The 26,533-nt window shown below is 59.2% G+C and overlaps 1 protein-coding gene across 1 annotated transcript; it reads left to right on the plus strand.

Moving 5' to 3' along the window:
• The first annotated feature begins 317 nt into the window (after positions 1–317).
• GFRA2 (GDNF family receptor alpha 2) lies at positions 318–26,533 on the plus strand. The gene is made up of 9 exons (XM_059831540.1): positions 318–357; positions 5,588–5,902; positions 9,520–9,603; positions 14,073–14,421; positions 24,647–24,756; positions 24,840–24,980; positions 25,063–25,238; positions 26,147–26,200; positions 26,405–26,533. Exons 1-9 carry the CDS (start codon positions 318–320, stop codon positions 26,531–26,533), a joined length of 1,398 nt encoding a protein of 465 aa, XP_059687523.1.

The raw sequence follows: 26,533 nt of genomic DNA on the forward strand, positions 1-26,533 counted from the left end.
CTCGCCGCGCCCCCCCGCCTCGGCAGCCAGAGGCTCGGCACCAGCCGCGGGAGCGCGGCGGAGCGCGGAGCCCGGGCGGGGATGCGGGAGGCGGAGAGCCGCGCTGCCCGGCGCAGCGGCTGAGGGCCCCGGCTCCGCGCCGGGCGGAGCGCGTACCCCCCCCGCCCCGTCTCTCTTTTGCAGCCCGCCGTCCTCGCCCGGATTTGGGATCTACCTGGCCGCCTTGGGAATTATTATTATTTTTTTTTTTTCCCCCCTCCTTTTTTTTTTTTTGTTTAATTTTTTGCACACGTGGAGGAACGCGTGGATTTACTAACATGATCTTGGCAAACGCCTTCTGCATCGTCCTCTTCGTAGGTGAGTGGCCCCGGCGGGGGTGCCGCAGGCCGGGGGGGGCGGCAGCGGTGGCGTGTCCTCGCCCCGGGCGGAGGGGCTGCGGGGCTGGCGGGGGGCTCCGGCGCTCCTCCGAGCCGGGCACTGCTCGGGTCTGGGTCCGCATCGGGAGCGGGACCAGGACTGAACTAGGGGCAACTTTATTTTCCTAGTCTCTATCAAACTTAAGACGGGGAGGGGGACACGCACAACCCCACCGGGGCAGCCCCCGGCCCCGCACGGCCGCGGTCGCGCTCCCCGGGAGCGGCAGCCATCGGCAGCGAAGCCCTCTTCGTCTTTGATCCCCTCTCTCCCTGTCAGCCTACGTGGATCTGCATTTCGGAGCATATCTACCCCTCTCTCCCCCCCACCCCTGTCTCCCAGCGCCCTCCAGCCGCTGCTGCCGCGGCCGCGGGCCCCCCCCCCGTTCCTGCCCGTGCCTGGGAACTCGGCGTGGAGAATCGGTTCGGAAAGTTGAGCTAATTGCGTGTGTGCCTGCGTGGGGAATTGCTGTTCCCTCGGTTGCAATTCGTGCGTGTTGCTTTAGATCGTGTGTGAGTTATTTAGGGGCTCTGTCTCCGCCGGGAAGCCGGCTGAGCATCTCTAGGGCGATGGGGAAGGCGCAGCCGAAAAGGGGGAGAAGTCAGAGACCGTGGAGGGTCTGGGGTGACAAGGAAGAGAATGAGAAAGGTCCCTGGTTTTCCTCCCGCGAGGCTGGGTGCACGCAGGACCGTGACTCGGTCGTGCTCCAGACACCGTTCCGGCAGCGCCCGCGCCCCGTGGCCTGCCCACGGGTGCCTGCGTGTCTCTGATCCCCAGCACACTGCAGCAGCGAGCGCCCGGAAAAACTCTGTGGGCTCGCCTGGGCTGGAGGATTGTCACCCTGCCTGCGAGGACAGGGAGAGGGGACCGGGAGCTGCTGAGGGAGACTTGAAGGTTGGCAGAGCAAACCTCCCTCCAGAGCATCCCGCGGCGCGGGGCTGGGGGTGCAGGCAGAGGGACCACCATGCGCGGGGTGCTCGGCGTCCCCGGGAAGGGCTCTGCTCCTGGATGAAATGGGGGTGACGGGCTCTTCCTCTCCCCTGCTCCCCAGCACAATCCCTGGCTGGCGAGGGGAAGGGGTGCCGTGCTGGCGGGGGGATGCTGGTGCCTCACATGCCTTTGTGTGGGGTGGGACACAGGCCTGAGTAGTGGGGGGCTGAGCCCCAATTTGGGGTGCCCTTCCCCATCACCTGCCAGTGGCAGAGCGTGCCAGGGAGCATCAGGGCAGGGGGGCACGAGCCCTGCCTTCTGAGCCAGAGAGAGCAAGGAGAGATGCTCTGGGGGCAAGGAGGGGGGGCACAAATGGGGAGACATCTGGGTGGGGGGGAGGAAGGGTTCTCCAGCGCTGGCGGGGGGGCCGCTGGCCATTTGTACGCACGTCTGACTCGCTGCTGGACGTCTCACGAGAGAGATTGAGGAGGACAGGGACCTCCAGGATGCCCCACCTAAGGCATCCGTGGTCCCTTTGCCCTCGCAGGGGAGGTTGCATGAAAGCAAGACCCTCTGCCCCCCTTCCCGGGTGCCCCAAAGGTTCCATGGGTGCAGGGGGGGAGGCTGGCGGGGGAGGCTGTCTCCCCCCAGCCAGAGGAGCTGCAACACCCCGAGCACTGATTGCAGGGAAGCCGTGCCCCCAGATTGAGTGCTAGGGATGGGGTGCGAGGGGGCCTCTTCCTGCTGCTTTCCAAAGCAGCCCCCCACGACGTGGCCTCCTGGTGAGGAGCTCTTCACATCTGGGCTTTTCTTTCTGATGAGCCAAAAAAGCCCTTTGGTTGGGAGAAAGCGATCGCTGCCACAGCAGCCAGGCTGGGAGGCTGCGCGTTCCCCAGCAATTTTTTTTTCTGAGTCGAGTTGTGAGGCTAAATATTTACCTCTAAAGCTGCCGGTGTCCAAAGGTCTCTGGCAGGACCAGTAAAAGGAAATGTATTACAGCTAGAAAAGAGGCAACGCAGCCTGATGCTGCTGGGGGAAGCTGCGGGAGCGGGAGGAAAGCGGGCCATCGTGTTGTTTGCTGGCTGACTGTCGGAGGCTTGTGCATCTGCCTGCAAATCCTTGCTGTGCTCCGACACCCTGGAGATTGCTGAGGATTAGGTTTAAATTCTCTGCAGATGTTTTATTGATATGAGTTTAGCGAGTGTGTATCTGTGAGGTGATTTCTTTTGGGTAGGAAAAAAACCGCCTCAGCCTGCCCCTCCATCCAAACTCCCCACCTTGCACCTCGGCGGGGGTCTGCGGAGCTTTATCCGGCTTGGCAGCGCCGCGAGCCGGGAAGAGCAGAGGGCCCCAGGAAAAAACACCGACCTCAGCCAGGGCTGAGCGTGCTGCTGGATCTGGGGGGACCAAGCTGTCCTGTGCGGGCTGTGAACCACGGGGAAGGGCTGCTTCTGCCCTTCCTCCTCCAGCGGGATGGCTTGGTGCCGGGCTCCGGGGTCTGCTGGCACTCCCGGCTTGGACGCGGTGCGGGATGCTGCAGGCACCATCCTGGGGCTGCCGAGGGGGCTCGCAGCGCCCTGCTCTCTGCGAGGCCGTGGAAGGAAGGCAGCAAAAGCCGGGAGGCCGGGGCCAGCTCACTGCCACGCTGTGGATTTACTGTTGGGCCTCCCATCCCGGCATGAGCGAGTGCCTGCCCCAGCACTGGGGTGTGCCGCCGAGGGTGCTGAGGCCCCTGGCAAGGATGCTGCATGTGGTCCAGCACCTTTTGCATCAGGGCAAGGCTGTTTCCCTTCCCTGCCTGCCTGCCAGCACCTCCGGTCCTTGCCTGGGAGGCCTATGGAGCCAACGGGGAGACAGGATCACAGCTGGAGGAGAGGCTTTGGACAGCGTGTTGGGAAGAGGCTTCATGGCATCGGCTGGAGAAAACCGAACTGGAGCTGAGACCTGGGCTTGCTCAGGGCAGAGGGCTGGGGGTGAGCACCAGACGGATCTGCAGCTGGGCTGGGCGAGGACGGCGGAGGAGGAATGGCACATGGTGGAGCTGTGGGATGGCTCTCCATGCCTGGGAGCCGATTGCCCTGGGGCTGACGGCTGCAGCAGGAGCAGGTTGTCCCGGCTGCTGCGCTGGGTGCCTCGGGCTGGGGTTTCCCAGCGTGTAAAGGTGCAGAGCTGGCCCCCTTCTACTCAAAGCACCAGAGCATCATCTGTCTCATGGCGAGGAGCTGGTGTTTCTGCCTTAAGGAACATTTGGGGACACCTGTTTCTCCTCCACCGGTCCAGGAGTGTGCCGCCGCTCGTGGATCCTGCCTGCCTCCCCTGTGGAATATAATCCTGAAAGCCGAGGAGGGCCTTCCCAAGGGGCATCTGCCACCCAAAATTGGATCTAACATGGGTGTAGGGGCTCTGCACCTGCTCCTGGTTACCCAGCCACCCTGCAGACCTCTCCGAACCCAACGGTGTTTGTTCGGGGGCATCGGCTGAAGACCGGGAGGACGGGATCTGTTCCTCGGCCTGACCACAGGCAGCGGAGATGTTTCCACCTGGGGCTGCTGCCCATCTTGCTCGTTCACCCCCGGCATTGCCCCGTCCCTCCCGCAGAGCCGTCCGAGCCCCGAGCATCCCCTCTCCTCTCCCCGTGGCCCGAGGAGCATGTCCCGACTCAGCGAGGTGGGCAGAGGTGTGCGTGGCCGCCTGCTCCCGTGGCCGCCTGCTCCTGTGGCACGCTGGAGGCAGGGGACGGGTGTCCACCCCAGGGTGGTGGCAGGGGACAAGCCCTGCCTGCAGGCAGCTGCCTGCGTGGGGGAGCCACTGCTGGGGCTGAGCACCCACCAAGCGTGGGAGCTGCCTGCGTGTCCTGGCGGGTGGGGGGGACACGGGTGGCCCTTGTCACATGCCTGTAGGTGTCACTGTCCCCCTGCCATACCCGGCTGAGCGGCCATGGGTTGGAAAGGGTCTGGGAGCGGGAGGCTGGGGTCTGCTGTGCCCATCTGGTGCCTTGCATGTGGCAGCCAGGGGAAGGGGAAGCTGCTCCCCAGGGCGTGGGGGCAGCAAGGGGTGTGGGCAGTGCACGAAGTGGGGTGTCCCCCTGCGTCACTCTCTGGGGTGGCCGACAATGCCCTCCAGGTCCCGTCATGCCCGTCTTTGCCTGCTCCAGGGCTTTCCCTGCCTGCGGTTGCAAGGTGGCAGATGGGGGGGGAGGCAGGAGTGGCAGGGGGTCCAGCCCACGCTGTCCCCCATCGCTCGGCTGGTGCAGGCATGGGGGGACCAGCCGTGCCAGCGCTGCCTGTCCCCCTTCCCCATGCACCCGTGATGGGATGGGCCAGTGGCCTCGCCTGGGGTTGATTTGGCAAGAGTCTATTTCAAAAAGCAAAAGAAAATGAGAAAAATGATAGAAATGGCGTGAGAGCTGAGGGAGTGCCAGGTGGGAAGGGGAGTGCACAGAGCCGCTTGCCAAGGCAGGGTCCAAGGAGCAGCCAGTGGCCATGTACGCACAGGAGCCGGGCGAGCTGGATGGTTGCCACCCCAAGGGGTGGCTAGCATGGAGGCACGCAGGAGGCCGTCCCCGGGGGGAAGAGTTTGTACCGAGCTGCAGCTGATCTGCAGCCCTGCCAAGCCTGAGTGCTCAAAAACCCATGAGTCAGATGCCCTAAAAATCCCATGGCAGGCCTGAAAATGATGAGCCGCAAAATAAAATCCAAACAGCAACGTGCGCAGAGAGTTTGGATGGGCTTTCTGTTTCCCTTGACTCTTGAGAGGTCATGCGTGGAGGTTCGTGTCCCCAAGCACCGGGGCTGGAAACACGCTGTGTTTGTTTATTTGCCTGTTTAGTTTTAATAAGAAACAGAGAGTCCTATGGCATCACGTGGCTCCGGGAGCAGAGGCATTGGGTTAACCCTCCACCTTCCCCGCCCCACGCCTTGGGGCATGTCACCGCTGCCGGGGTGCCCTGTGACATCCCACTTGCTTTTTCAGGCCACCAGCTGAATTTAGTTGTATTTAACAGCCCCCGGTGGGTTATGGCTGGGGACGCATCCAGGCTCGGCTTAGCCGTGATGGAAGGGTGCTCTCCCTCTCTAGAGCAGCTCAAAGGTGGCACTAACGCCGGGGACCAGTCGGGGACCGTGGCTGGGGCACGGGCTGATGTGTGGGGTCCCGGGGAGGGGATGCAAAGGCTTCGCCCCACCTGGTCACCCTCCCTCACCTCTCTCTGCCCTCGTCTCTCCTTCCCCTGCCCCTCGCCCAGATGAGATCCTCCGCTCACTGGCTGGCCCCCCGTCCCCGCCGGGGCAGGACCCCCATGGCTGGCGGGTGCCCGTGGACTGCGTGCGAGCCAACGAGCTGTGCGCAGCGGAGCCCAGCTGCAGCTCCCGGTACCGCACGCTGCGGCAGTGCCTGGCCGGCCGCGACAGGAACACCATGCTGGCCAACAAGGAATGCCAGGCGGCCCTGGAGGTGCTGCAGGAGAGCCCCCTCTACGACTGCCATTGCAAGAGAGGGATGAAGAAGGAGCTTCAGTGCCTTCAGATCTACTGGAGTATACACCTGGGGCTGACCGAAGGTACGGGGCAGGGCTCTGTGGGGTTGCAATGGGGTGGAGGGTGCTGGAGGAGAGGTGGTCCCGACCCACCTCGAGGTTGGGAAGGTCCAAGGACACCTCGCTGCTCTAGTGAAAATGGGTTGAGCGGTGCCTTGGGCTGCACGGTCCCCCTCGGCAAGGCAGATGGTCCCCCCTTTCTCAGAGGATGCTGATGGAGCCGGGCCAAGAGCTGCTCTGCCCAACGTGGGCAAGGGAGAAACAGGCTGGGCGCTGCGTTTGCAGCCGGAGCTGATGGCTATCATGGCAGAGCTGTTGTGCCCCAGCGCCCGGGCACCTGCAAGCTGGGGTAGGGCTCCCCTCCCGCCGGGCTCCCTCCCTCCTGCCTGCCCCGGAGGAGGAGAGGTGCCCATGGGGTGCAGAGGGAAGCAAGGCTGGGGCACGGCTTTGCACCTCGGTACCAGCCGTGGGGTTCTCTTGGGGTGCAGAGGTTGTCGCTGCCTCCTTGGCCCCCCAGACCTCCGTTAGCCCTTGCTCCGGTGGGGTTTGCAGGCTGGGGAGGAGCAGGGAGGGCTCGCTGGGGTCTCGCCTTGCGGAGAGGCGATGCCTGCCGTAATTGCAGCCTGGTGAAGGAGTAAATCAGAGATTGGAGCAGTGCAAGTAATTGAAATTGGATTTTGCTAGCCCGGGGCTGGTTTGTTCATTGAAGGCAGGATTATCTACTGCCTGAAGGCAGGGGGAGGCAGCGGGCTTCGCCCCCTTCCCCTCGCTCCTCTGCAGGGGCATCCCCGGGGCTGGGGCTGCCCCAGCGGCTTGTGCTGCTGGTCCGGGGCTGCAGAGGGGCACTTTACTGGGCTCAGAGGACGGGGCTCAGCTGGGGCTGGTGCCGGTGCTGGTGGGGTTTGCTTTGCTGTCCTGTGAGCTTTGCCCACTCCTGCCACCCCTGCGCAGCTCTGCCAGAGCCTGGCTGGCCCCAGACCGGAGAGAAGCAGAGCCAGCATCAGTTTAACCTCCCTTTAATGGGCTTACGACTGGTTCTGCACGTGGAAGCTCTTAAATCCAGTTTCAGCTTCTGCAAAGCCACCTGTACCAGAGCCCTTGAGTTGCGGCGCAGTCCTCGCAAGGACACGTGCCCGCCTGGCCGGTGGCAGCTTGCGAGCGGACGGACCCTCGGCCACCCGCGGCACCAAGTGTGTTGGCAGCTTGTCCCCACTTCCACTGGTGATTTGGGCTTGTAAAAATGCCTGTTCCTCTGCTGTTTCATTGCCCTGGCTGAAAGCTTTGGTGGCTTGAGCTAAAGGGGTTCATTTGCTGGAGCCTGCGGAGGAGCCTCCATCCCTGGCAGCCGCGTTCCCGCAGCGGGCACAGGTCTCTGGCCTCCCTCCTGAGCTGGGATTGAAGCCAGAGGAGGTGCTGGTGGTGCTGGGAGGGCTTCGGTGGCAGCGGCGGGGATGTGGGGAGCTGTACCCGAGCATGCAGCCCCCCCCCGGGTGAAATTGCCTTCAAATCTGGGTCAGCACAGGGACTAGCGAGCCCAAAAACCAGCCCAGAGCAGGCATTACTGCTTAATTGTTTTCTACCCCTCATTAGCAGCCTTCATTTAGCAATTTCAGAGGGCTTTGCAAACATGAATGAGGGAGGCTTTACTGCTTGATGGGTACTCCAGGACCTGTACCTGGAGGAGGAGGAGGAGGAGGTGGGAAGAGAAGCGATTATACCAAGTGTTAAGGAGAGGTAGAAGCTTTGGGGAGATCCAGCAGCTCGTATCTTTAACGTGCATGAAGCAGTGAGTGTAAAAGCAATGAGGAGCCCAAGGTAAACCCCAGCCTTCTGCCTTTTAGCAAAGATGCTGTGCCCGGTGGCCTCCCATCCAGCCCCTCGGCTGCGGGAGCTAGGCTGTCCCTGCCATTAAGGAGGACTGCGTTCACTCCAGCCTCATTCCTGGAGGTTAATTGCATCTCAGTGAGCTCAAGAAAAGTCCGCTGCCCTTTTAATGCTCAGTAATTTTCCTAGCAAGCAGCAGGATTCAGCTAGTATTTAATTATTTATTGCATTGGCAAAGCAATATACCGGGAGGTTACAGTGTTTCCTAAATGCACTTTAATAAAGGTGCTATTTGTCAGCGGAGCATTAGGAAGCCCGGCGCGGCGAAGGGGGTTGGCCCGAAGCGGGAGGACTTTGCAGGCTGCCCGGAGCGTGTTTCCTTCCCCGTGATGAGCAGCAGCGGCAGGAGCTGCCCTTGGCCCCGGCGGGGGCTCTCGCCCCCATGTAGCATCACCCAGCATCACCCTGAGGGCGGTGGCAAGGCCAGGCGTGGGGTGATGGGCTGCAAACCCACAGCTGCTGGAGACAGCTCGACCCGGTGTCCCATTGGGATGTCCCTGGCCAGCCACCCAGCTCTGCCCTCCCAAATTTCCAAGGAACGGCGCTGAGGAGCTGCTGGGCTTGGAGCAAGCCCTCCCGCATTGCTCCCTGCCTCTTAATGAGCTTGTTTTCCAGCACAGGGTTTCAAGTGGATCCTTAATTACATGGGATAAATGCTGTTGCCTTGGGCTAATAATAATTTGGTAGAACACGCGTGGGCTGGAGCGGTCCGAGCTGCCGGGGTCCACCCCTGGGGCAGCCCGGGCTCACCCGCAGCGAGGGTGCCCGGTGCGGGCAGGGATGCTGCCGAAAGGGCTGCCAGGCAGAGCGGAGATCGATGCCCCGGGCTGCTGGTCAGCCTCTGACTGGGGCTTTCAAAGTCCAGCCATTGATTTTTATTTTTATAAATACATATATTTTTTTTTTCTTGTGGCTGCTGGGGTTTGAGGAGAGCGTTTCCTCTCCTGAGAGCCGTAGCCGGCTCTCCTGAAATCAGCCTCTTCTGGAGATATGTGAAGGGTGGACAGCAAAAGCGTCAGAAAAAGCATCTCTCCATCTCTGAGAGATGGGAGAGAGGGGGTTTGCTCCCAGCCTGGGGACGGATGGAGCGGGCTCAGGTTCCCTCCCAGGGTGAGGATTGTGCTGGATGAGCCCCTGGCGGGGTGCTGCAGGGGTGGATCAGCGGTGGGGATGCTCAGGTGCTCAAGTGATGAGGGTCTGTATTCCCTCACCGAAATATTTCCATTTTCCCAAAGTGCATCAGAGGCAGAGCAGAGCGGAAAACAATCTTTACAGTGGATTTTTAGGCAAATGCTTTTTTTCCAACAACAACAAAATAACCCAGTGTTGAGTACAGACCCTAAAACTTTCAGCTTGCAGCTGGCCCAGACTCTGCGGACGTATTCACGAAACGTTGACCTTCCAAATCTCAATTCCCTCAGCTCTTGAGGTCAGTTTGAACGCAGCCGCTGCCAAACCTGACTTGCAGAAGGAGCTGAGCTTGCGGCAGGACCCAGGCGTCAGGCAGCAGCGCAGCCCTGCCCGCCCGGCCGCAAGCTCCCAGCCAGCAAGAATCAAGCTGAGCTGGTCCAAAATGGGCTATTCCTTTTGTTGCAGGGCAGTGATTTAAACGCTTTTTGGTTTTCCCTTCCCAAATCGCAGATTGCCACGCCGGGGGGGTGCCTGTGCCCGGCCATAGCCTCCGTGGTGGCTGAGGTTATTTGCTGTGGTTTTTAATTTGCTTTTTCTCCCCTTCTCTTTCTTCCCTTCCACTCTAGGAGAAGAATTTTATGAAGCTTCCCCCTACGAGCCGGTCACCTCTCGTCTCTCTGATATATTCAGACTTGCTTCAATTTTCTCAGGTAATAAAAACAACACACTTCCGCTGTTTTATCTTCTCTTGCCCGTGAACGTAGACCTGCTACCGAGCTCCCTGGCGAGGAAAACCTGCAAGTCCTTCCCCCGTGGCTCGGTCCTTTGCTCCTCCAGCTCCTATGGCCACTCTCCTCCCCGTCTCTTCTCCCGTCGCCCCAGATCTGATGCCTTGAGCATCAATTGGGGATGACACGTGTTCCCCCGCAGCCGGCCGGGACGCCGAAGCCTGATGGAGGGGAGCAATGTAGGGGCTGGTTCCCGAGTGCTGCTGGGCTCTGATGCACTTTGGGACAGATCCTCTCTGTTTCAGACCTTCCCGGCGGGGTCAGACGTTGCTGGGAGTGGGTGAGCCCGGGCTGAGGTGGGGGCTTGCTTTGAGCCCCTGCCCGGGAGCAGCGGCAGAGCTGTGGGCAGCAGCCTCCTCCTCGGGCGTCCTATTTCCCCCCCGGCTCTGATTTAGGTTTTTACCTTTTGGACTCAGCTGCTGCCAACCGTGGGCTTATATCGAATAGCCGAGGTGGGCTGGAGAGCCTGTAATCCCCTCGTTTGTCTCGCCGACGCGTCCCCTCGCGCAGCCGCGTCACGGCGTTAGGCAGGGGAGGAGGCGCAGGTACAGCCCGGGCTCCGGGGGGGACCAGACCCTCCCGCTGCCCATCCATCGCTCAACCTAAAGCGGTTTGTCTTCTGGAAGATTTGGGACCGGCAGGACGCTCCGTCTGTGGGGAAGCTGGGGGGGGTCCTGTTTGCTGTCCCTCCCCGGGGCAGCTGGCCTCAAGCCGAGCTACGGGCTGCTGCTGGGAGAAGGATGCTGAGACCTTCGGAGCATCTCTCTGCCCCCACCTCCTCCTCTTGGGAACCCAAACTCCACCATCATCCTCCGGAACTTTTTTTGCCATCTATTTCCATGACAACCCTCCGTGCTTCCACCCCCCGCCCCCCCCTTCAAATTAGGTCACAAAATGCCTTGGCTTCTCCTTGCTCTTTCTCCTCTTAACCCTTTCCCCAAGAGCCACCAGCCGTTGTGGGGTTTTGGGGGTCCCTGTGTCCCCAAACCTCGTAGGGTGCACATGGGCAGAGGGTAGTGGCACCTCGGGGACCCCAGATGCTGTGCCCCCCCGGGCCGTGCAGCCCTGCCCGCAGCCCCCCCCAGTCACTTGGGGACACCCGGGAGGAGGGCTGTGACGCCGCATCCCCTCGCTGCCGTCCCCCGCCGGGTTTTAGCTCCCGAAGCGAATTTTCCAGGCTCCCTCCGGGGAGCTTAGCACCGGTTCGGGATGACGATGCCACCCCCTCCCGTCTCCCGCACGCCTTTTTGGATTACATTAGCGTCAAGGAAATATTTTAGCTGCTGGAAAGTATGAAAAGCAAAGTGTCTGGAGTGGGGGATTAAATACTCACGGGTTGATTTATTCATAAAAGCAAAGCGAGAGGAGAAGGAAGCCTCTCTGCAATTTTGGGCCTGCAAGAAGGGGGGAAATTGGCCGTCGTTATGCTCTGGAGATGTGCCATCGCCATCGAGGTGGCCTTGATGCTTCTTCCACCCCTGCTCTGTCCCCCTTGCACGGGGCTGGAGTGGCAGGAGCGGCGAGCGGCTGCCCCCCGGGACCCCCAGCCCTGACCTGGAGCTCAAGCGATTGAAGCAAATGAGCTGCTAGTGTTGTTTCTCGATAACGAGGCTGAGGCAGAGCGCTGCTAATTGCCTGTGGGGCTAGCGGAGGGATTACCTTACCTTTCTGGATAGAAGGGGCTGTGTAAGCGAGGAGAGCGACGATGCACGCGGCCGCGTTCGGATTGCTCGCACCCTCGATGGGCAGCCTGTCGGGATCGGGGGGGCTGGCGGCATCACGAGCGAGCACCACGCGTGAGCACCGCAGCCCTCCCCACGGATGGGGCTTGGCGCTCCCGGACCCCCTCCCATGGAGCAGAGCATCCTGGGCTGGCGCTGAGGATGCTCTGCAGTGCCAAGGGGTGCCGGAGCCTGCCCTGCGGAAACCACAGCCTGCAGGGAAGAAGGAAGAGGCTCCGGTTGGGAAACCAGCCCCACACTGTGTTTCTGCCTTCGTGGGCACCAACGTGGGGCAGCAGCACCCATGAGGCGGGTGGGTGTCTGACCCCCGGACTCAGCCCACGCTGCACGGCATGGAGTGGGCTTGCAGCAGCGCTGCCTTCCCCATCACCCTCCTCCTCCTCCTCTGCCCCTGACCCTGTCCTGTGCCAAGAGGCCAGGCAGAGCCTGCTAAGGGGACGGCTGGTGGCACCGGGTCTCCCAGCGCGGTCTCCTCCCCAGCTCCTTGGCCCCCGTTTCCTTCTCGCCTCATGAAATTTTCATGCTTGTGCTTTATTAATGAGCTCCCCAGAAACCCTGCGCTTTCAAACATCGGCTCTATTAAAATGCATCCAGGTCCCTGCAGGTCTTAGGCAGGGCAGGAGTGATGCTCCGGAGGATTAGACAATAAGCCGGCACTTTGCACGGACCCCACGCTTGTGCCGGAGAGCTGCCGCGCTGGCTGTTAACCGCTCACCGGGCTCGGTGCCGGGGCAGCTGCCAGCACACCCGGGTGCAGAGAGTGCTCAGTGCATCCCCCCAAATTCAGGAGCTGGTCTGGGCAAGGAGAAAAGAGAGCCATGTGTCCCCCATCCTCTTCAAGCATCTTTTTCCCCTTCTGCTCCTCTGACGTAAGTGTCATGAGCTGTCTCCATCCTCAGCCCTCAGCTGGTGGGAGTCTGTAGCATCACCCGGGCTGGGATGTTCCTGCAGCGAAATGGCAATTTCTGCCCTGCCCCATCCTTGGGGAGGGTGCGAAGCCCCGAAGGACTCGTCTACACCTCCTTTCCCTCCAGCTTTATTCCGGACAGGGCTCCACGAGGAGCAGGGAGGAGGATTCCCCCCACAGCACAGCGCCGGCTCACGCTCCGACCATCCGTCAGCTCAGACGTCTCTCTTAGCTCAGGAGAAGACCTTCTTGCCTCTTGCACTATTTTTCAAGGCAGATCTACTTATAAATCATAGATCATAAGAAGTATTCACTTTACATATGTCTTATTGAACTCTCCCGTCCCCGGTAGATCTCCGCGGGGGGTGTTCATCGCTGGGATGACATGTTTGGCATCCCGAGGGCTCTCTCCGAACACCTTTACCCCCCCGGCTCCGGGGTCTCCTGGCATTGCAGCCCAGCCCGGGGATGCTGGCCCTGGGACAAGGGGACCGTGGGGACCGCAGGGACCGCGCAGTCGGCACGGCACGGGTCGGGACCGGTGGCACCGAGCCCCGCCAGCTGCAAACGGCCCCCAAGGGCAGTGGGATGTGGGTCGGGTTTGCATGGGATGGTACCTGGGGGGGGCTTCCAGCTTCGCCTTTTCATCGGGACCCCTTAACGTAGGCAGTGCCGTGCTGGCGGCTCCCGGCTTGGAGGCTCACGCCGAGTTGGATAAGACCATGGGAAGATGTGACAAAGTCGGGTCCCGTGCTGCAAACGACACCCCAAAACGCTGCTCGCTTGCAGGGCAGCCCCCGTGGGCAGCTGGGGGAGGCCGAGGGAGGCGGGGGGGGGGATGCTGGCCCAGGCAGCTGCTTGCCATTTGCTAATTAGCCGGGCCCTACAAGTGTGTCTGTTAGGAAGCCCTCCTTGATGCTGTCCTCTGTCTTTGCCAGCAGAAGCTGGGAGACAACGGAGGAATCCACGGACTTGGCTGGGCCGCGGAGGGGAGGAAATTAGGGATGAGATGGCTGGTGCAGTCAGGTGGCTTCTAAAATAGCACCCGGGCTGCTGAGGGCGATCCATCATTTTGTCAAAAAAAAAAAAAAGAAAAGAAAATGCAGCGTTTGTTCCTGTGCGGTGGTTTGGCTTTGTCCGGCCGCTCCCCGTTTATTTGCTGATGGCTGGGATTCCCGGGGCGGATGCGGGATTTGGCCGGTGTGGGGCCAGTGGCCAGCTCCGGTGGCAGCCTCGTCCCCATCATCCCTGCCTGGGCAGTGCTCAGCCTCGTGGGGTGCTGGCTGGGGGTGACCCGGTTTTGGGGAGCCCCAGGAGAGGATATGGGGTCTGGGGGGGCCCTGTGCAGCTCAGCGGATGATTCTGCTTTGGAGCAGGCTGAATAATTAATAATTATTCTTTGAATAATTGACAAGGAAAAAAAATATTGCAAATTCACGGCATGAATTATGCACCGAAGACTGTTTGACCGCATGTCCCCGGTGCAATCAGTGCGTGTCAACCCCTTCTGTGCTGGAGGATGACCTCCAAATTGTGCAGAGGGATGGGATGAAGGGGGGGCACCCGCAGCAGTGCCTCCAGCCCCCTCCCCGCTGCCGGCAGGGCAGGGGCACGCCGTGCCGGAGATGCCGGGGGGTGACGCCAATGCCACCCCGCTTCCCCGTAGCATCTCCTGAGGATGAGGGCATCTCCCCATCCCTCGGTACCATGCTCACCCCTTCTCCCTCTCACTCTCCGGGCAGGAATGGACCCCGCCACCAACTCCAAAAGCAACCACTGCCTCGACGCGGCCAAAGCCTGCAACCTGAACGACAACTGCAAGCGCCTGCGCTCGGGCTACATCTCCACCTGCAGCAAGGAGATCTCGGCCACCGAGCACTGCAGCCGGAGGAAATGCCACAAGGCTCTGCGCCAGTTCTTCGACCGCGTCCCCAGTGAGTACACCTACCGCCTCCTCTTCTGCTCCTGCAAGGACCAGGCTTGCGCCGAGCGCCGGCGGCAAACCATCGTCCCCTCCTGCTCCTACGAGGACAAGGAGAAGCCCAACTGCCTGGATCTGCGCAACATGTGCCGGACGGATCACCTCTGCCGGTAAGGGCTGCGCCGGGCTCCGGTGGGCTTTTCCCAGCCCTTCCCGGTGCCGGGGGGAGACCTGCAGGCTGTAGCAGAGGTTTTGTGCGGGGCCGTGGCCAGGTTTGCAGCATGACCCCGTGCCAAGTTTATCGGTTGCATCTTCCCCGCGCTGTGCGGCGCTTGCTGGGTCTCCTCAGAAACAGCTGTATTCCCTGTGTCAAACGGGGCAGAGTTAATGGGGTTTGGCTGCTCACGGAGAGGCTGAGCTGCGGCCTCGAGTTTGCTGTGGGGTGAACCCGTGGGTTTGTGCGGGGCTGCGTGTGGTTTGCGAGCACGGGGGGCTGCCAACCGAGCCCCCCACCGAGCTCTGATCTGCTCTGAAACCCCCAGTGCAAAACCACGGCTCTGCCCTTCCCCGTGCTTGGCCTGGGAGGCTGCAGTGGGGCAATGCCCTCCGGCAGTGCACCGGTGGGGCAGAGACGTGGGGCAGAACCAGAGCGGTGGGGACAGAGCTGCCTTTCTGCTGTGAACGGTGGAGCTGAGTCCGCGGGGGCCGTGCTGGCTCTGTTCCCCACCCGGGACCGCTTCGTCTCCCCACGCTGTAAAGGGGACGAATGTGCAAAAGGCAGTGGGGGCACCCGTGCCCTGCAAGCAGCAAAATCCCTCGGCATGCTTTCAGCATCCCCAGCAAAACTTCATGGCTGGTGAAATCCGCTGTTTTTCCCACGGCGGAGCGAAGTTGGGAGATGAGGCTATTGCTCCGTTATGAAACTCGTTATTCATACGGCAAAAAACCTCCTGTCACCCTCCGGGGGCTGGATCAGCCTCATAAAGAATGTTTCCTACGAGGAGGAGGGTCTTTTTGCCATCAAGGTGATGGAGTTTTGTGGCAAAATAAATAAATAACACAGCTTCAGGTCTTCCTCTGGCTGCAAACGAATGTGTTTGAAATGTGGGAATGCGGCTTTCTATCAAAAAGTAATACCATAAGCCAATGTCTATGAATAAAAGATACCAGGGCTGCGCCGAGCCGCGGCCAAATTAATGGTAGCACCTCTCCGTCAGCGGGCCTGATGCTTGCTCAGACATTAAATGCTGCGGATGCATCCGCTCACGGAGGGGGATAACCTGCATTAGCAGCGCGTTGGCGGGGGACCGGAGAGACCACGGAGCTGCCGAGCATTAATTATAAGCCCGTTCCCGCCTGAAATGAAATTCCACCAGAAAGAGGTGAAGCAGCAAAGGGGGAAGCGTGTGGCAGCTGCTTTGGCTGTTTGCTCCACGTTGGAAATGCATTTTTCTAGCAGCAGCATGGATGCTGCCCAGCTGGGGAGAGGCAGCCCCGGCCGGGGGCTCTCGCTCTGCAAAGCACCCGTATCCGGCGTTTATTTATGCATCCGGCTTTGGGCATTGGTTTGCAGAGTTTTGCCTTAACCTCGTCCGTTCTCTCCCCGTGATGGGGTGTTGCGGGGCCGCGCATGGATGCAATCCTCGGATCCGGGCTTGCAAGAGAAGGTCCCATCCCACCCGCTCCCCTCCCGCAGCTCTGCCCCGGGGGGGGTCCGGCAGCGCTCCCGAGGCTCGGGCAGGCAGGTTTGCTCCAAACCCCCCGTTCAAAGCGGTTGCGTTAGCAGGCTGTAGCACTGGGGTGCAAGAGGGGTTAAGAGCCTGCAGCGGGGAGCCGGCGCCCGGGGACGCTCCGAGATGCTGACATGCTCCAGCAGCTCACTTGGCCTTGTGTTTGCAGCTGCGAAAGTGTTCAGAAGCAGTGACCTACCTGGGGTGAGCCATGCCCGGCACCTGAGCTGGGGCGGGGGGGGAAATAAGAATTTTTGTCGGTTGATGTTGCCTTGCAAGTGAGAGAGGGTCTGGCCTTTTCCTCCCTGGCTTTTGGGATGGAGATGGCTCTGGCAGAGCCTTCTAGCCGGGGCTGTGTGTGCGCTGCGCTTTCCCTGGGAGCGGGTACGCGGGCAGGCTGCAGTTTATGGTCCTCGCTGCTGTTTTCCCCCTCCATCTCCATCCGGAGGTCTGCTGGCGCATCTTCCCCAGGGATGAAGGAATGGCCCTGCATGCTGCACCTGATGCACACGTGGGCATCGTGTCCCCTGGCCCGTGGGGAAAGGATGTGGAGGAGAGCTGGTCAAGGAAAACCATCGTTAGCAAGAGACTTGTCGGAGAGCTGCTGCCCCGTCTGCTTGACGTTAGCTGCCTGACCGTCCAGCGGCCGTGAGTCCATCTACCCCGGCGCTGCCCCAAACGCGGGCAGGGAGTCACAGCTCCCATTGCCATGGGTCCAGTTTCCCAAATTAAAGCTGGGCATGGCCTTACCCACCAGCTGAACCCCTTCTCCCACAGCCTCGTCTCCTCCTCTGTGCATGTTCCCGGCGTTTCCCAGCTGCTCCAGGCTGAGAGCACCTAGTAAGCCTGGAAAGCCCAGGCTCAGGAGCTGAATGAAATCAAGGCTGTCTAACCACACCATGGGTAATGCGAACTCCTCCGGCAGCTGCTGTTTGCGCTTCGTTGGAGGGTTTTAACTGATGTGGAGATGTTTATTTAGGGTGGATTTGGCTTGGTGCAAGGGGGTCTCATTCAGCGGTGATGCAGAGGGCTCTGCTGTGGGCTTGGAGCTGCTGTGCAGACAGGGCTGCACCCGACGCGGGGATCTACAAGCTCCGGTGCGTGGCTCCAGGACCCCTTGAGATGCTGATGGTCCCGCTCCGGGCAAGCAGCTTGCTCTGCTCTTCCGCAGAAGCCCAGGGCGGCTTGCATCCCTGTGCAGGCGGGGTGAGTTTGGTTGTTTGGCATCCCCTTTGCTGAGCGGCTCTGGGCTTGTTTGGCAGGGACAGGGTGGTCATCAGGGCTTGCCTGGTGCTGGGGGAACCTCTCCCCTTCTCTCCTGCCTCTCCCAGGCCCTTTGCATTTATAAATAGGAAAGCATTGGCAGGCAGCCGCTGCCAAGATCATCACCAGGTGCCAGGAATGTGTATAAATAGAGCGTGCAGGCTTTGTCCTCCTTCCCACAGCATCTGCACCCACCAGCCTCCACCCGGGAGCAACCGGGCATGAAACCCCTCCGCGTCCCGTCATCCCAAGCCCCTGCCTGCGGGCAAGGCAAGGCTGGGGTCTGCCGTGGGATTTCCCGTCCATGCCTGTGCTTATCAGGCTGGCATCGCAGATTGATGCTCATCCTCCTTATCTGCATGTGGGACTGGCAAGGGCATTGAACTCAGAAGCAGACCAGCAAGCTGCTCCGAACCCCAGCGGTGACAGGAGATGAGATAATGTTCCTGCACGGGCTGCGAGTGTAATTAAGCCTCCTGGCTGAATGCCTAATGAACGGCGAAGCCCTTGGTACCGGGATAGGACTTTGTGGGGAGATTATTGCTGCCATCTCGCTGCTGTCGGTGCTGAGCTGGGTGCGTGGGGATGCTCCTCGCAGGGGCTGCTGCTCCTGCAGGACACGACCCGCGCTGAGGTCGCGTTGCTTCCTTCCCGAAAGAAGCAGAGGAGTTGGAGAAGAGGGCAAATTAATGGTTCAGCATGGAAAACAGTCATTCTGTAGGTTTTCATGGTTTTCTGCTGCTGCTTTGCAGCTGCTCAGGGCTGGTGGTTAAATGGTCGTTGAAGACGTGCCCCTGTCCCATCAGCGGTCACAAAGCTGGGGAGATGAAAGCCACCAGCTCTTCCGTCACCGCCGATGAAGGTGATGTTTTCTGAATGCTTTCGACCGGGGTACTTCAACCAGCGGCAGCGTCCCGGCACAGAGCGGGCTCTGGATCACGCGGGGGTCCCCGTGGGTGGGAGGAGGGTGCTGTGCAGCCCCTCCATGTGCTGCACTGCACAGAGAGGCTGAGGGCATGAAGGGGCCAGGATGCGGTCCCCCCCCGAGCTCCCGTGCATCCCTGCACGGGCTCAGGCCCTGGCGAGGGCGAGCGCTCAGCCCGTGCCCTTCCCTTCCCAGGAGTGGGGAGCAGGGTCTGGGTTATTCTGGGCTGAAATCCTGGGCTTTGCTTGCGACAAAGCAATTCAAATGGCCTTGACCTGTGAAGCTGCTAAAAATCCCCCGTGAGATGCCCCAGCGCCAAGCCCCTTCGCCCGGCTCGCGAGAGCTGGCGCAATCAGGCTCAGATCGCTGCAATTTGTGAAGCTTTTCGTGCCGGGAAGCTTTTCCCGGCACGACGGAGCAGCCTGACAAAACTCCCCGAGCTTTGTGTCTGATTGCAACGGACAGGTTTTAGCTCCCAGAATATAAAAACCTTTTGCAAAACACTAACCTCAGCTAAGGGGAAAGGGAAGGAAGGGGGAGAAAAGAGCTGATTTCAGCAGCTGCAGTTTGCTGTATTTTTCATCTTGCATCAGCAAGTCAGGAACACAAATAATCTGGTCTTATATGCTTCAGTGATGCTGGTGCTGAAAAATTTCCCAGCCTCCACTGGCTCTAGCTCCTCAGCATCCCAAAGCAGGGTGAGGTTTCATTTGCCTGAGTTTTCTCCCCTTTTTCAGCGTATTTGTGGCCGGGGGGGATGCACGGATCCTGCCCAGCTCCTCGCAGGGCCCCTGCGTCTGTGTGCGTCGGTGACGTGCGTTTCTGCGTGGCAAAAACCTTCTCATTTTGGCTGGGGCTGGGATGCTAATTCAGGAGCGATACCCCGGGGAGGGAAAGCTTTGCTTCATCGCCCAAGGACCCACGAGGGAGGCTTGGCTCGGGGTTTGCGCAAGGGAAGGAGCAGATCCAGGCTGGCTTGGTATTGATTAAACACCAAACATGGGAACAAAACGCTTTTTTTTAAACCCATGTCCTTGTCTTCACGCCCTTTGTTTAGCACAGACAAAATGCCATCTGTAATGGATGTTTCCTTGATAAACAGCGGAGCAGCAGCTCAACTTTCTCATTACGCCATGTAATGAGAGCAGCTCAGAAGTACGGCTCGGCTGTCCACGTAGCTGTCTGGGAAGAAGGAGGAGGGAAAAATGCTCCTGGATTTAACGTTGGCTCTGGGAGCTGGCGGAGAGGAGCCGTGCTTGTGTCTGGAGGGGGACAGGACACGGCTGATGGGTCCCCGGGCTGGGTGGCCACACCAGGGCTGGGCAACCGGGGCTGTGATTACCCGCCAGGGATGCCTCCAAATCCGACCTTAAATTAGCAAATCTGCAAGGGTTGGGGGCTTTGGCTTCCCAGTATTGGGGGGGACGGAGGGAGGGGGCCAGTGGGGCGGCACCCCCGGGTACCTCTCCCCCGGGACCCCGCAGGCACCCAAGTACAAAGGCAGCTCTAAGGGATCTCTCAGCTCCGCGGCCACCTTGCTGAAGGCTAACCGCGCTCTTAACGCAATAATAAGTCAATTCGCACTGAATAATTAAATAGAGAGCCTTCATAAGTATTGACTTAATGTGACAGCAAGTCTATACTGACTCAGGGTTTGCTTATGTAAACACAATCTCCTGTTCAGCTTAGTTAGCAGTTCAATGAAATAGAACAGTCCTTCAATTAAAATCAAATGATGCGTGCGTTTAATTCTTCCCTTCTCTTACCGGGTAATGATAGGGTTTGAGCATAGGCGAGAGGATAAAAAAAAAAAAGGTCTTTCAACTGCTCTTATCTGTGATGAATCAAAATGTGATGTCCTAAAAATACATACGGATAACTAAACTTCTTAATTAATGGCTCCTAACTTAGCAGTTGGTCTGTTGTCTGTTTGTCCTCATTTTTTTTTTTTTAAACTCTTGCTGGCTTAGCTCTGCGTACTCTAATTGGGGGATTTCTCCTTTGCTTCTCTCTGGTTCCTTCTCTTTTTGCCTCTTCCCTGCTGCCCCCATCTCCCTGGGCGAGGGGCGGCTTTGGGATGGGGGACCAGTCCTCATCCTGCAGAGAGACATTGCTACCGCAGGGATATGATTTTCACTAAAAGCAGGAATAAAGCCCTCCTGGCTCACATCAGAACAGGCAGCTCCAGTCTCCAGAGGCAGCAGATAACTTTTCCTGGATAAAACAAATATTTCCATTGATCTTTTTTTTTTTTTTCCCCCCTGTGAGCTATTTCCTAGCTTCGGTAGAGGGTCATCCAGAAGAGTGGAGTTTTCTTCCAGCTTCCCTCATTTCTTTAGCCGATCCCCATCCCTGGGGCTCTTTGAATTACCTGGCCACTTTTCTTGGTGTTTGAGGCTAATTTTTTTTTTAATCTCAGCATCTCCTGGCTTCGAAAGCATTCACCTCCAGCAGGACGAGCAGGCAGAGCGAGCGTTGGGAGGAGGATGCCCAGCGGGCCCGTGGGTTTTTCACGTCTTGCTGAGTTTTTGCATGTTGTCGCAGCTTCTTGAACATCCCCTGCTCTGCAGGGGGGGAGAGGAGCGTTTCCCAGCCGCCTCCCGACGCCCCTGTCTATTAAAGCCATTTTTCCTTAGTCCCTGTAAATTGCCTGTGAAAAACATGTCTTGAGTAATCTCCGCATCTCAGACATTTTCTGCATGAAATATTCAAGAGCCTGATACTGTTCGCTTTGATGGGTGGTGAGTTATTACCAGCGCCGGGCTTGGACTTCTCATAGGCGCGCGGTGATGGGAACAATTAGCACCCAATTAGGCACCTTGCATCTGTTCTGGGGATTTTTCTGCTTAAGAAAATTGCAACGCACCAACAAGCGGAAAAAAAAAAAACCCAATCAAAACTCCTCTGCTGTGTAGGTAACTTCTCATGTCAGAGCGAGGGTGTCTCGCTGGCGCTGGCAAGCTGCTTCTGAATTCCTGTGCGATAACAAGGCTCGGAGATGAGTTAGCAGCCGGGAGCTGATGGGATGGTCCCTGCAGCGATGCACAAAGCCCCCTAAATGGGGGATATATGCACCGGGGGTATAGGCGCACTGCGGGTCCTGGGAGGTGTCTGGAGTTGGGCAGGGAGAAAGAGAAGCATTAAAGCCCCCAGATCCCTGGAGCTGGCCCCCCTTGGCGTCGTCCTGGTCTTCTCACCCAGAAATCAAATCTATTTTCTAGATGCATCAAAGAGAAACAGCTTGGAAGCCCCTAACTTGGAAATCCAGCACTTGGAGTGGGTTTGCGATGTGAGAGATGTGTGTGTATATATAATTAATTTTTGTTAATCCCTTTTTCACTTTTTTTTTTTTTGACTTGGAGGCCTTTCAGGAAAACGATGTGCTGGCCGAGGCTGCGCTCTGCAGCTCCCCGTGCCGCCGTCCTCCTTCCCCATCCCTGACCCAGCTGCCAGCCCGGCTCTTCCCGGCCCGGGGCTGGCGTTTGCCGGCAGAGACTGGCCAGACCCACCTGCGCCTCGAGCTGCCAGCCGGCAATTTGGCACCAATTCCTCCTGTTTCTGCTAAGAAGGACTTGGCTCCTTCTCCTTCTTTTTTGCCCGGGCACTTAAAAGCAGAAATCTGAGAAGCAATGGGCCGGCTCCAGTAAGGTTTATTCCTGGCAGTTAGAGTCTCATCCAGCGACTGCATCGTACACAGCGGAAAGAGTGACATCTGGCTTGGAGATTCTGGAAAGATTACCAGCTGGCTTGTCATGTATTATGAAAAGAATAACATTTGCCTTAGAGGATGCTACAAGCCAGGAGCAGGGCCCCGGGGAGCGGCGCGACAAATTTTCGTGGCGCTCGGTGATGAACTTGCCACAGTTCTTTAAGAGAATTGACGTGCCTTCACCTCTAATTTGGGGAGAGGGGAAATGCTGTCGGAAACTTTATGTATCTCCCGCGGAGGGGAGGAGGAGGGAGTCCAAATACCTTCCTGTGAGGGGGGTTGTGTGGCAGGAGTGGAGTCGGAGCTTTTCTGCTCCGCAACACCCACCCGGGGCTCTCCCCACTGCTCCCACCTTGCAAATGGGGAGCAACACCCCTTGACCCAAGGCTGGTTTTGGCTGCAGGGAGGGCTGAGCAATGCCAAAGTCCCCGGCAAAGCTTTTCTGCACGTGCTGGGCTTCGTGCACAGCTCCAGCAAGGGAGACCGGGTGCTGAGAGCTGAGCATCAGTCCCAGGAATGGGTGCAGGATGGGAGCCCCTGGCTTCCCCATGCACCGCCGGCATGGGGAGTTTCTTTCTAAATCACTAGGGAGGAAAATAAATGTGGGTCTGGCCAAAATAACCTGCACATGGGCTGGAGGAGTTTTATATGCAGGAGGAAGGGGAGGGAGAGGCGGTGCCAGCGGTGTTATTGCTATTTATTAGTGCCCAACGTGTAGAAGAGCGCAGCAGTGCCCGGGAGTCCTGTCTTCTCGTTGGGAGTGCTTGAATAACCCAGATGAAGAGGCTGACCTTGCCCTGGAAATTTGCAGCCTGTCGGGAGGCTGTAAGTGGGTCAGGCAGCTGGTGGAAGTGGGAAAATAATCCAGTTCACACCGCTGGCAGCCCGTCAGCAGGCGAAAACTGAGTGCAACCTGCATGCCCGGCTGCGGGGAGCAGCAAAAAGAAGGTACCAAACGCATGGGTGGCTCTTGCCAACCCCCCGGCTCAGCCGGGGAGCTCGCCGTGGGGTGACACTGGGGTCCCCAAAGGATCAGGGAGTCCCCAGAAGAGGCTCAGCTGCTCCACAGAAGACGGTTGCGTCGGTGGCTGTGAAACCCCATGACCTGGAAAAAGCCCCGGTCACGGATGGCTGGAAACAGCGACAGTCTCCAGGAAAGGGCGGTGTTCCCCCATGGAGCATCCAGTGCTCAGGTCCAGCGCCGAGCAGCTGTGCTTTATTCCCGCTTCTTGTCCTTGCCCCGGTAGGCAGCCCGTGAAACTGCGGCGGACGTCCGGCTGCGGGCTCAGCAGCAGCACCTCTGCTCCTCCCTGGCGCTGGCTGTGTTTCGGTGCTCCCTGTCCCCCCGCTCCCCTAGTGCACTCGAGATCCGGTGCGATGAAAAGGGCTGGATGGATGTAAGGTATCACTGTGGATCCCTTCTGCTTTGTTCAACCACTGCTTCATTTGTTCCTCCGTTTAATTTGATCAAAATCTTCTGAAAACAAATCATTCCTGTTTAAAAAAACCCTCACTATTTCTCCTCTTTATTTTCATCAGTTCTTATGGCTTTAGGCAGGTACTGTTGGATGATTCAATCACCGGTTGGATAAAGATGACATTTAATTAAGAAGGCAGGAAAAGGAAGCTAAAGAAAATAATGTATGCCTTCTTCTTTCTGTATGAAGTGTGGAAAAAAAGAGCTGAGGAGATTTTCTGTTGTGAAAGGCGAGGTCTCATCTACAGTGTCAGCAGCTTGGCTGCTTCGCAGCAATTCTTCCCTGTGATTGAGATCCAGCCTGAGCCACAATTCAGCCTCGTGTCTGTTCATTTACTGACTGAGTCAACTGGAAAACTGCTGCCCATCCATCTGTCCACCTGGTCCATCTGTCCGTCCTCTTCTACGTCCTTCCCGCTTCTTTATCCTTCTACCTCGGTGATTCGGTTCATCCCAAGAAAAATCCCCAGAGCATCGGGCGGAGAGCGTGGGTTTGTGTCAGCGGAGCCGGATTACTGAGACACCGGGAAATAACTTGTGCTTTTTCTGTGCATCGCGCCGAGCGGGTAGAGAAGATGAGAAGGGGTAACCAAGCCAGTGATTGGGTTAGGAGTGGAAATCAGCTCCTCCGCTCCTCTTCTCCCTTCTTTATTCCTCCTGGTCTTGCTGCCATTCTCCCCATCTCTGCTCTTTCTGCCTCGGCTCTGCCCCCGGAGCCGAGTCAGGCAGGAGGGCAGGCAGGGCACCAGCATCTCGGCCCCCAGGGTCTCTGCGGGGCTTCCTTTTGATTTTCCTCTTCTCAGCTGCAAAAGAAGAGAGGAAAATGTAACCCCCAACCTCAGGCATTTTAATTGCACTCTAAGCTTTAACATTTCAGGGGGAAGATAAAAACAAGCAGTGAAATTTTACAGTCGTGTAATGATGCCGGAGCAGCGCGGCCAAATGAGGTTGTGAAGTTTATGGTGTGCTCTGCCAGTCGAGCAGTGCCTGGCGAGGGCTGGGGAGGTGGGGAGCAGTAAAGGGTGGAGGAACAAGGGTCCCACGCCTGGGGGCTCATCCCCAGGGAGCTCATCTCCCTTGGCCGTGGCCCCCGGGCAGGCTGGGGAGACCGGAGGCGAGACAAGAAGTTGCACCTCCTGAGTCCAGATCTCATTTAGATCCCCTCTCTCTATCCCATTTATCCTCTTTTCTCACCTTTATTTTTTTAAAACGTTGCTCCTGGCTGCTGAGTTGCTCCGTGCCGGGAGCGGCAGTGCAATCCCGTCCCTCTCCCTCTTGCCCTTTGCACCAGGTCCCGGCTGGCCGATTTCCACACCAACTGCCAAGCCTCCTTCCAGTCCCTGACGAGCTGCCCTGGGGACAACTACCAGGCGTGCCTGGGCTCCTACGCGGGGCTCATCGGTGAGTGCCGGGGAGGCGGGATGGTGAAGGGTGTCTCCCACCGCGGCCCCTCATCCCTCTTCCTTCTCCTCGCCCGGGAGCAGGTTTCGACATGACGCCCAACTACGTCGACGCCAGCACCACCAGCATCACCATCTCGCCCTGGTGCTCCTGCAAAGGCAGCGGCAACATGGAGGAGGAGTGTGAGAAGTTCCTCCGAGACTTCACGGAAAACCCCTGTCTCCGTAAGGCGCTTCCCTGTCCCCCTCCTCACCCTACCCCATCGCTGCCGGGGAGCGGCCCCCCCTAAACGTCTCCTGCCCCCAGGAAATGCCATCCAGGCCTTCGGCAACGGCACCGACGTGAACCTCTCCCCCAAGAACCCCTCAGCCCCTGTCACCCTGCCACCGAAGACGGAGAAGAGCCCTGCCTTGCCGGATGACATCAACGACAGCAACACCATGTACGACACGAGCATCATCACCACCTGCACCTCCATCCAGGTAGGACCCGAGCCCGGTCGCTGCTGCAAACTGGGGGCACTGGTCTGGACCCTCGATGGGTCCGTCAGCCAGGAGATCGGCTGCAGCCCATGGGCAAGAAAAAGTCCTGCTCAGTGCGCGCATCTCGATCTGGACGCAGTGTTGGTACCCCGGTGCCCGGTGGGATCCGGCCATCCCTGGTAATCGTGGGTCTGGGCACTGCGCTGGCGGGTCTGGCGTGGGGAAGGGAGGGATCCGTGCCCTCCCCATCCCCTTCCCTTGCTCGGGGCATCATCCCCTGCCTGGCATGGTGCTGTGCCTGGGGCACGGTGAGCTGGTGTAGCTGCCCCGAGCCCAACTTCTCCTGCCCCCGGCCCGTTTGGGGTGAAAACAGCTTGAATTCCACGTGGTTTTGGGAAACCTGAAAAATACGTATTTTTTCACATTGCGCTGGGCTTGTGGGTTCGCGCTTTGCTCCCTGGGTGGTAAGGTGCTGCCGGGAGAGGAGCGGGGCGGGGGACCGTGGCGGGTGGGTGGCACAGGGGTGTAGGCAGGGTCCTGGGCAGGAGCATTTGCAGCAGGGAGCCCCGGGGGGGGCGACCCTGGGGCTGGGATGAATCTGCGCGAGTGCTTGCAGCCTCGTGTTGTTTGCACTCTCTCCTGCTTCAGGCAGGAGCCCAGCAAAGACCCTGAGCTGCTCGGGGAGAAGGGGTGAGCCCCTCTTTTTTTCTTCTTGCCTTTCGCAAAGCTCTTCGCCTTCCAACACCAGCCGCGTGCTCTGAGCCGCGACTTCCAACGCCCCGTGCGTAGGGCTGCCGGCATCACCCCGTGCCCCCGCGGCTCCCAGGGGGGTTTGGGGAGCCCAAACCTTGGGGTGCGACCCGGGGTGCACATACCTGCCCTAAGCCTTCCTCCTTTCTCCCCTCCAGGAGCACGGATCCAAGCTAAACAAGTCCAAAGAGCAGAGCCTGTGCTACTCAGAGGTACGCCTGGGAAATGGGGGAGCGCGGGGAGGGGGTCCTGGAGCTGTTCCCGCTGCAAATGGCTCAGGAAGGACATGCCAGGCAAGCGCCGTGCCGGCGTCCGCTGGCTTTGCGGGCTGGAGGGGAAAAATAGGTGTTTTCCAAAGTTGGATGCTTTTCCCCCAAAAGGCCCCCGATGAAACCCTGCTCTCCCCTCGCCCGCAGACCCAGCTGACCACGGACATCATGCCAGACCAGAAGACATTCGTGGACCAGAAAGCAGGCGGCAGCCGACACTGGGCGGGCCGGATCCTGCCCGTTGCGCCCATCCTCCTGCTGAAGCTGGTGTTATAG

The sequence above is a fragment of the Gavia stellata genome, chromosome 31 (genome assembly GCF_030936135.1).
Source record: "Gavia stellata isolate bGavSte3 chromosome 31, bGavSte3.hap2, whole genome shotgun sequence".
Lineage (NCBI taxonomy): Eukaryota > Metazoa > Chordata > Aves > Gaviiformes > Gaviidae > Gavia > Gavia stellata.

What these genes read in the sequence shown, in the direction of transcription:
- GFRA2 (XM_059831540.1), top strand. Translation starts at nt 318, where the DNA reads ATGATCTTGGCAAACGCCTTCTGCATCGTCCTCTTCGTAG. An exon ending in CGGACGGATCACCTCTGCCG is followed by an intron (nt 14,422 to 24,646) that starts GTAAGGGCTGCG and finishes CCTTTGCACCAG; the next exon opens with GTCCCGGCTGGCCGATTTCC. An exon ending in AGAGCCTGTGCTACTCAGAG is followed by an intron (nt 26,201 to 26,404) that starts GTACGCCTGGGA and finishes CCTCGCCCGCAG; the next exon opens with ACCCAGCTGACCACGGACAT.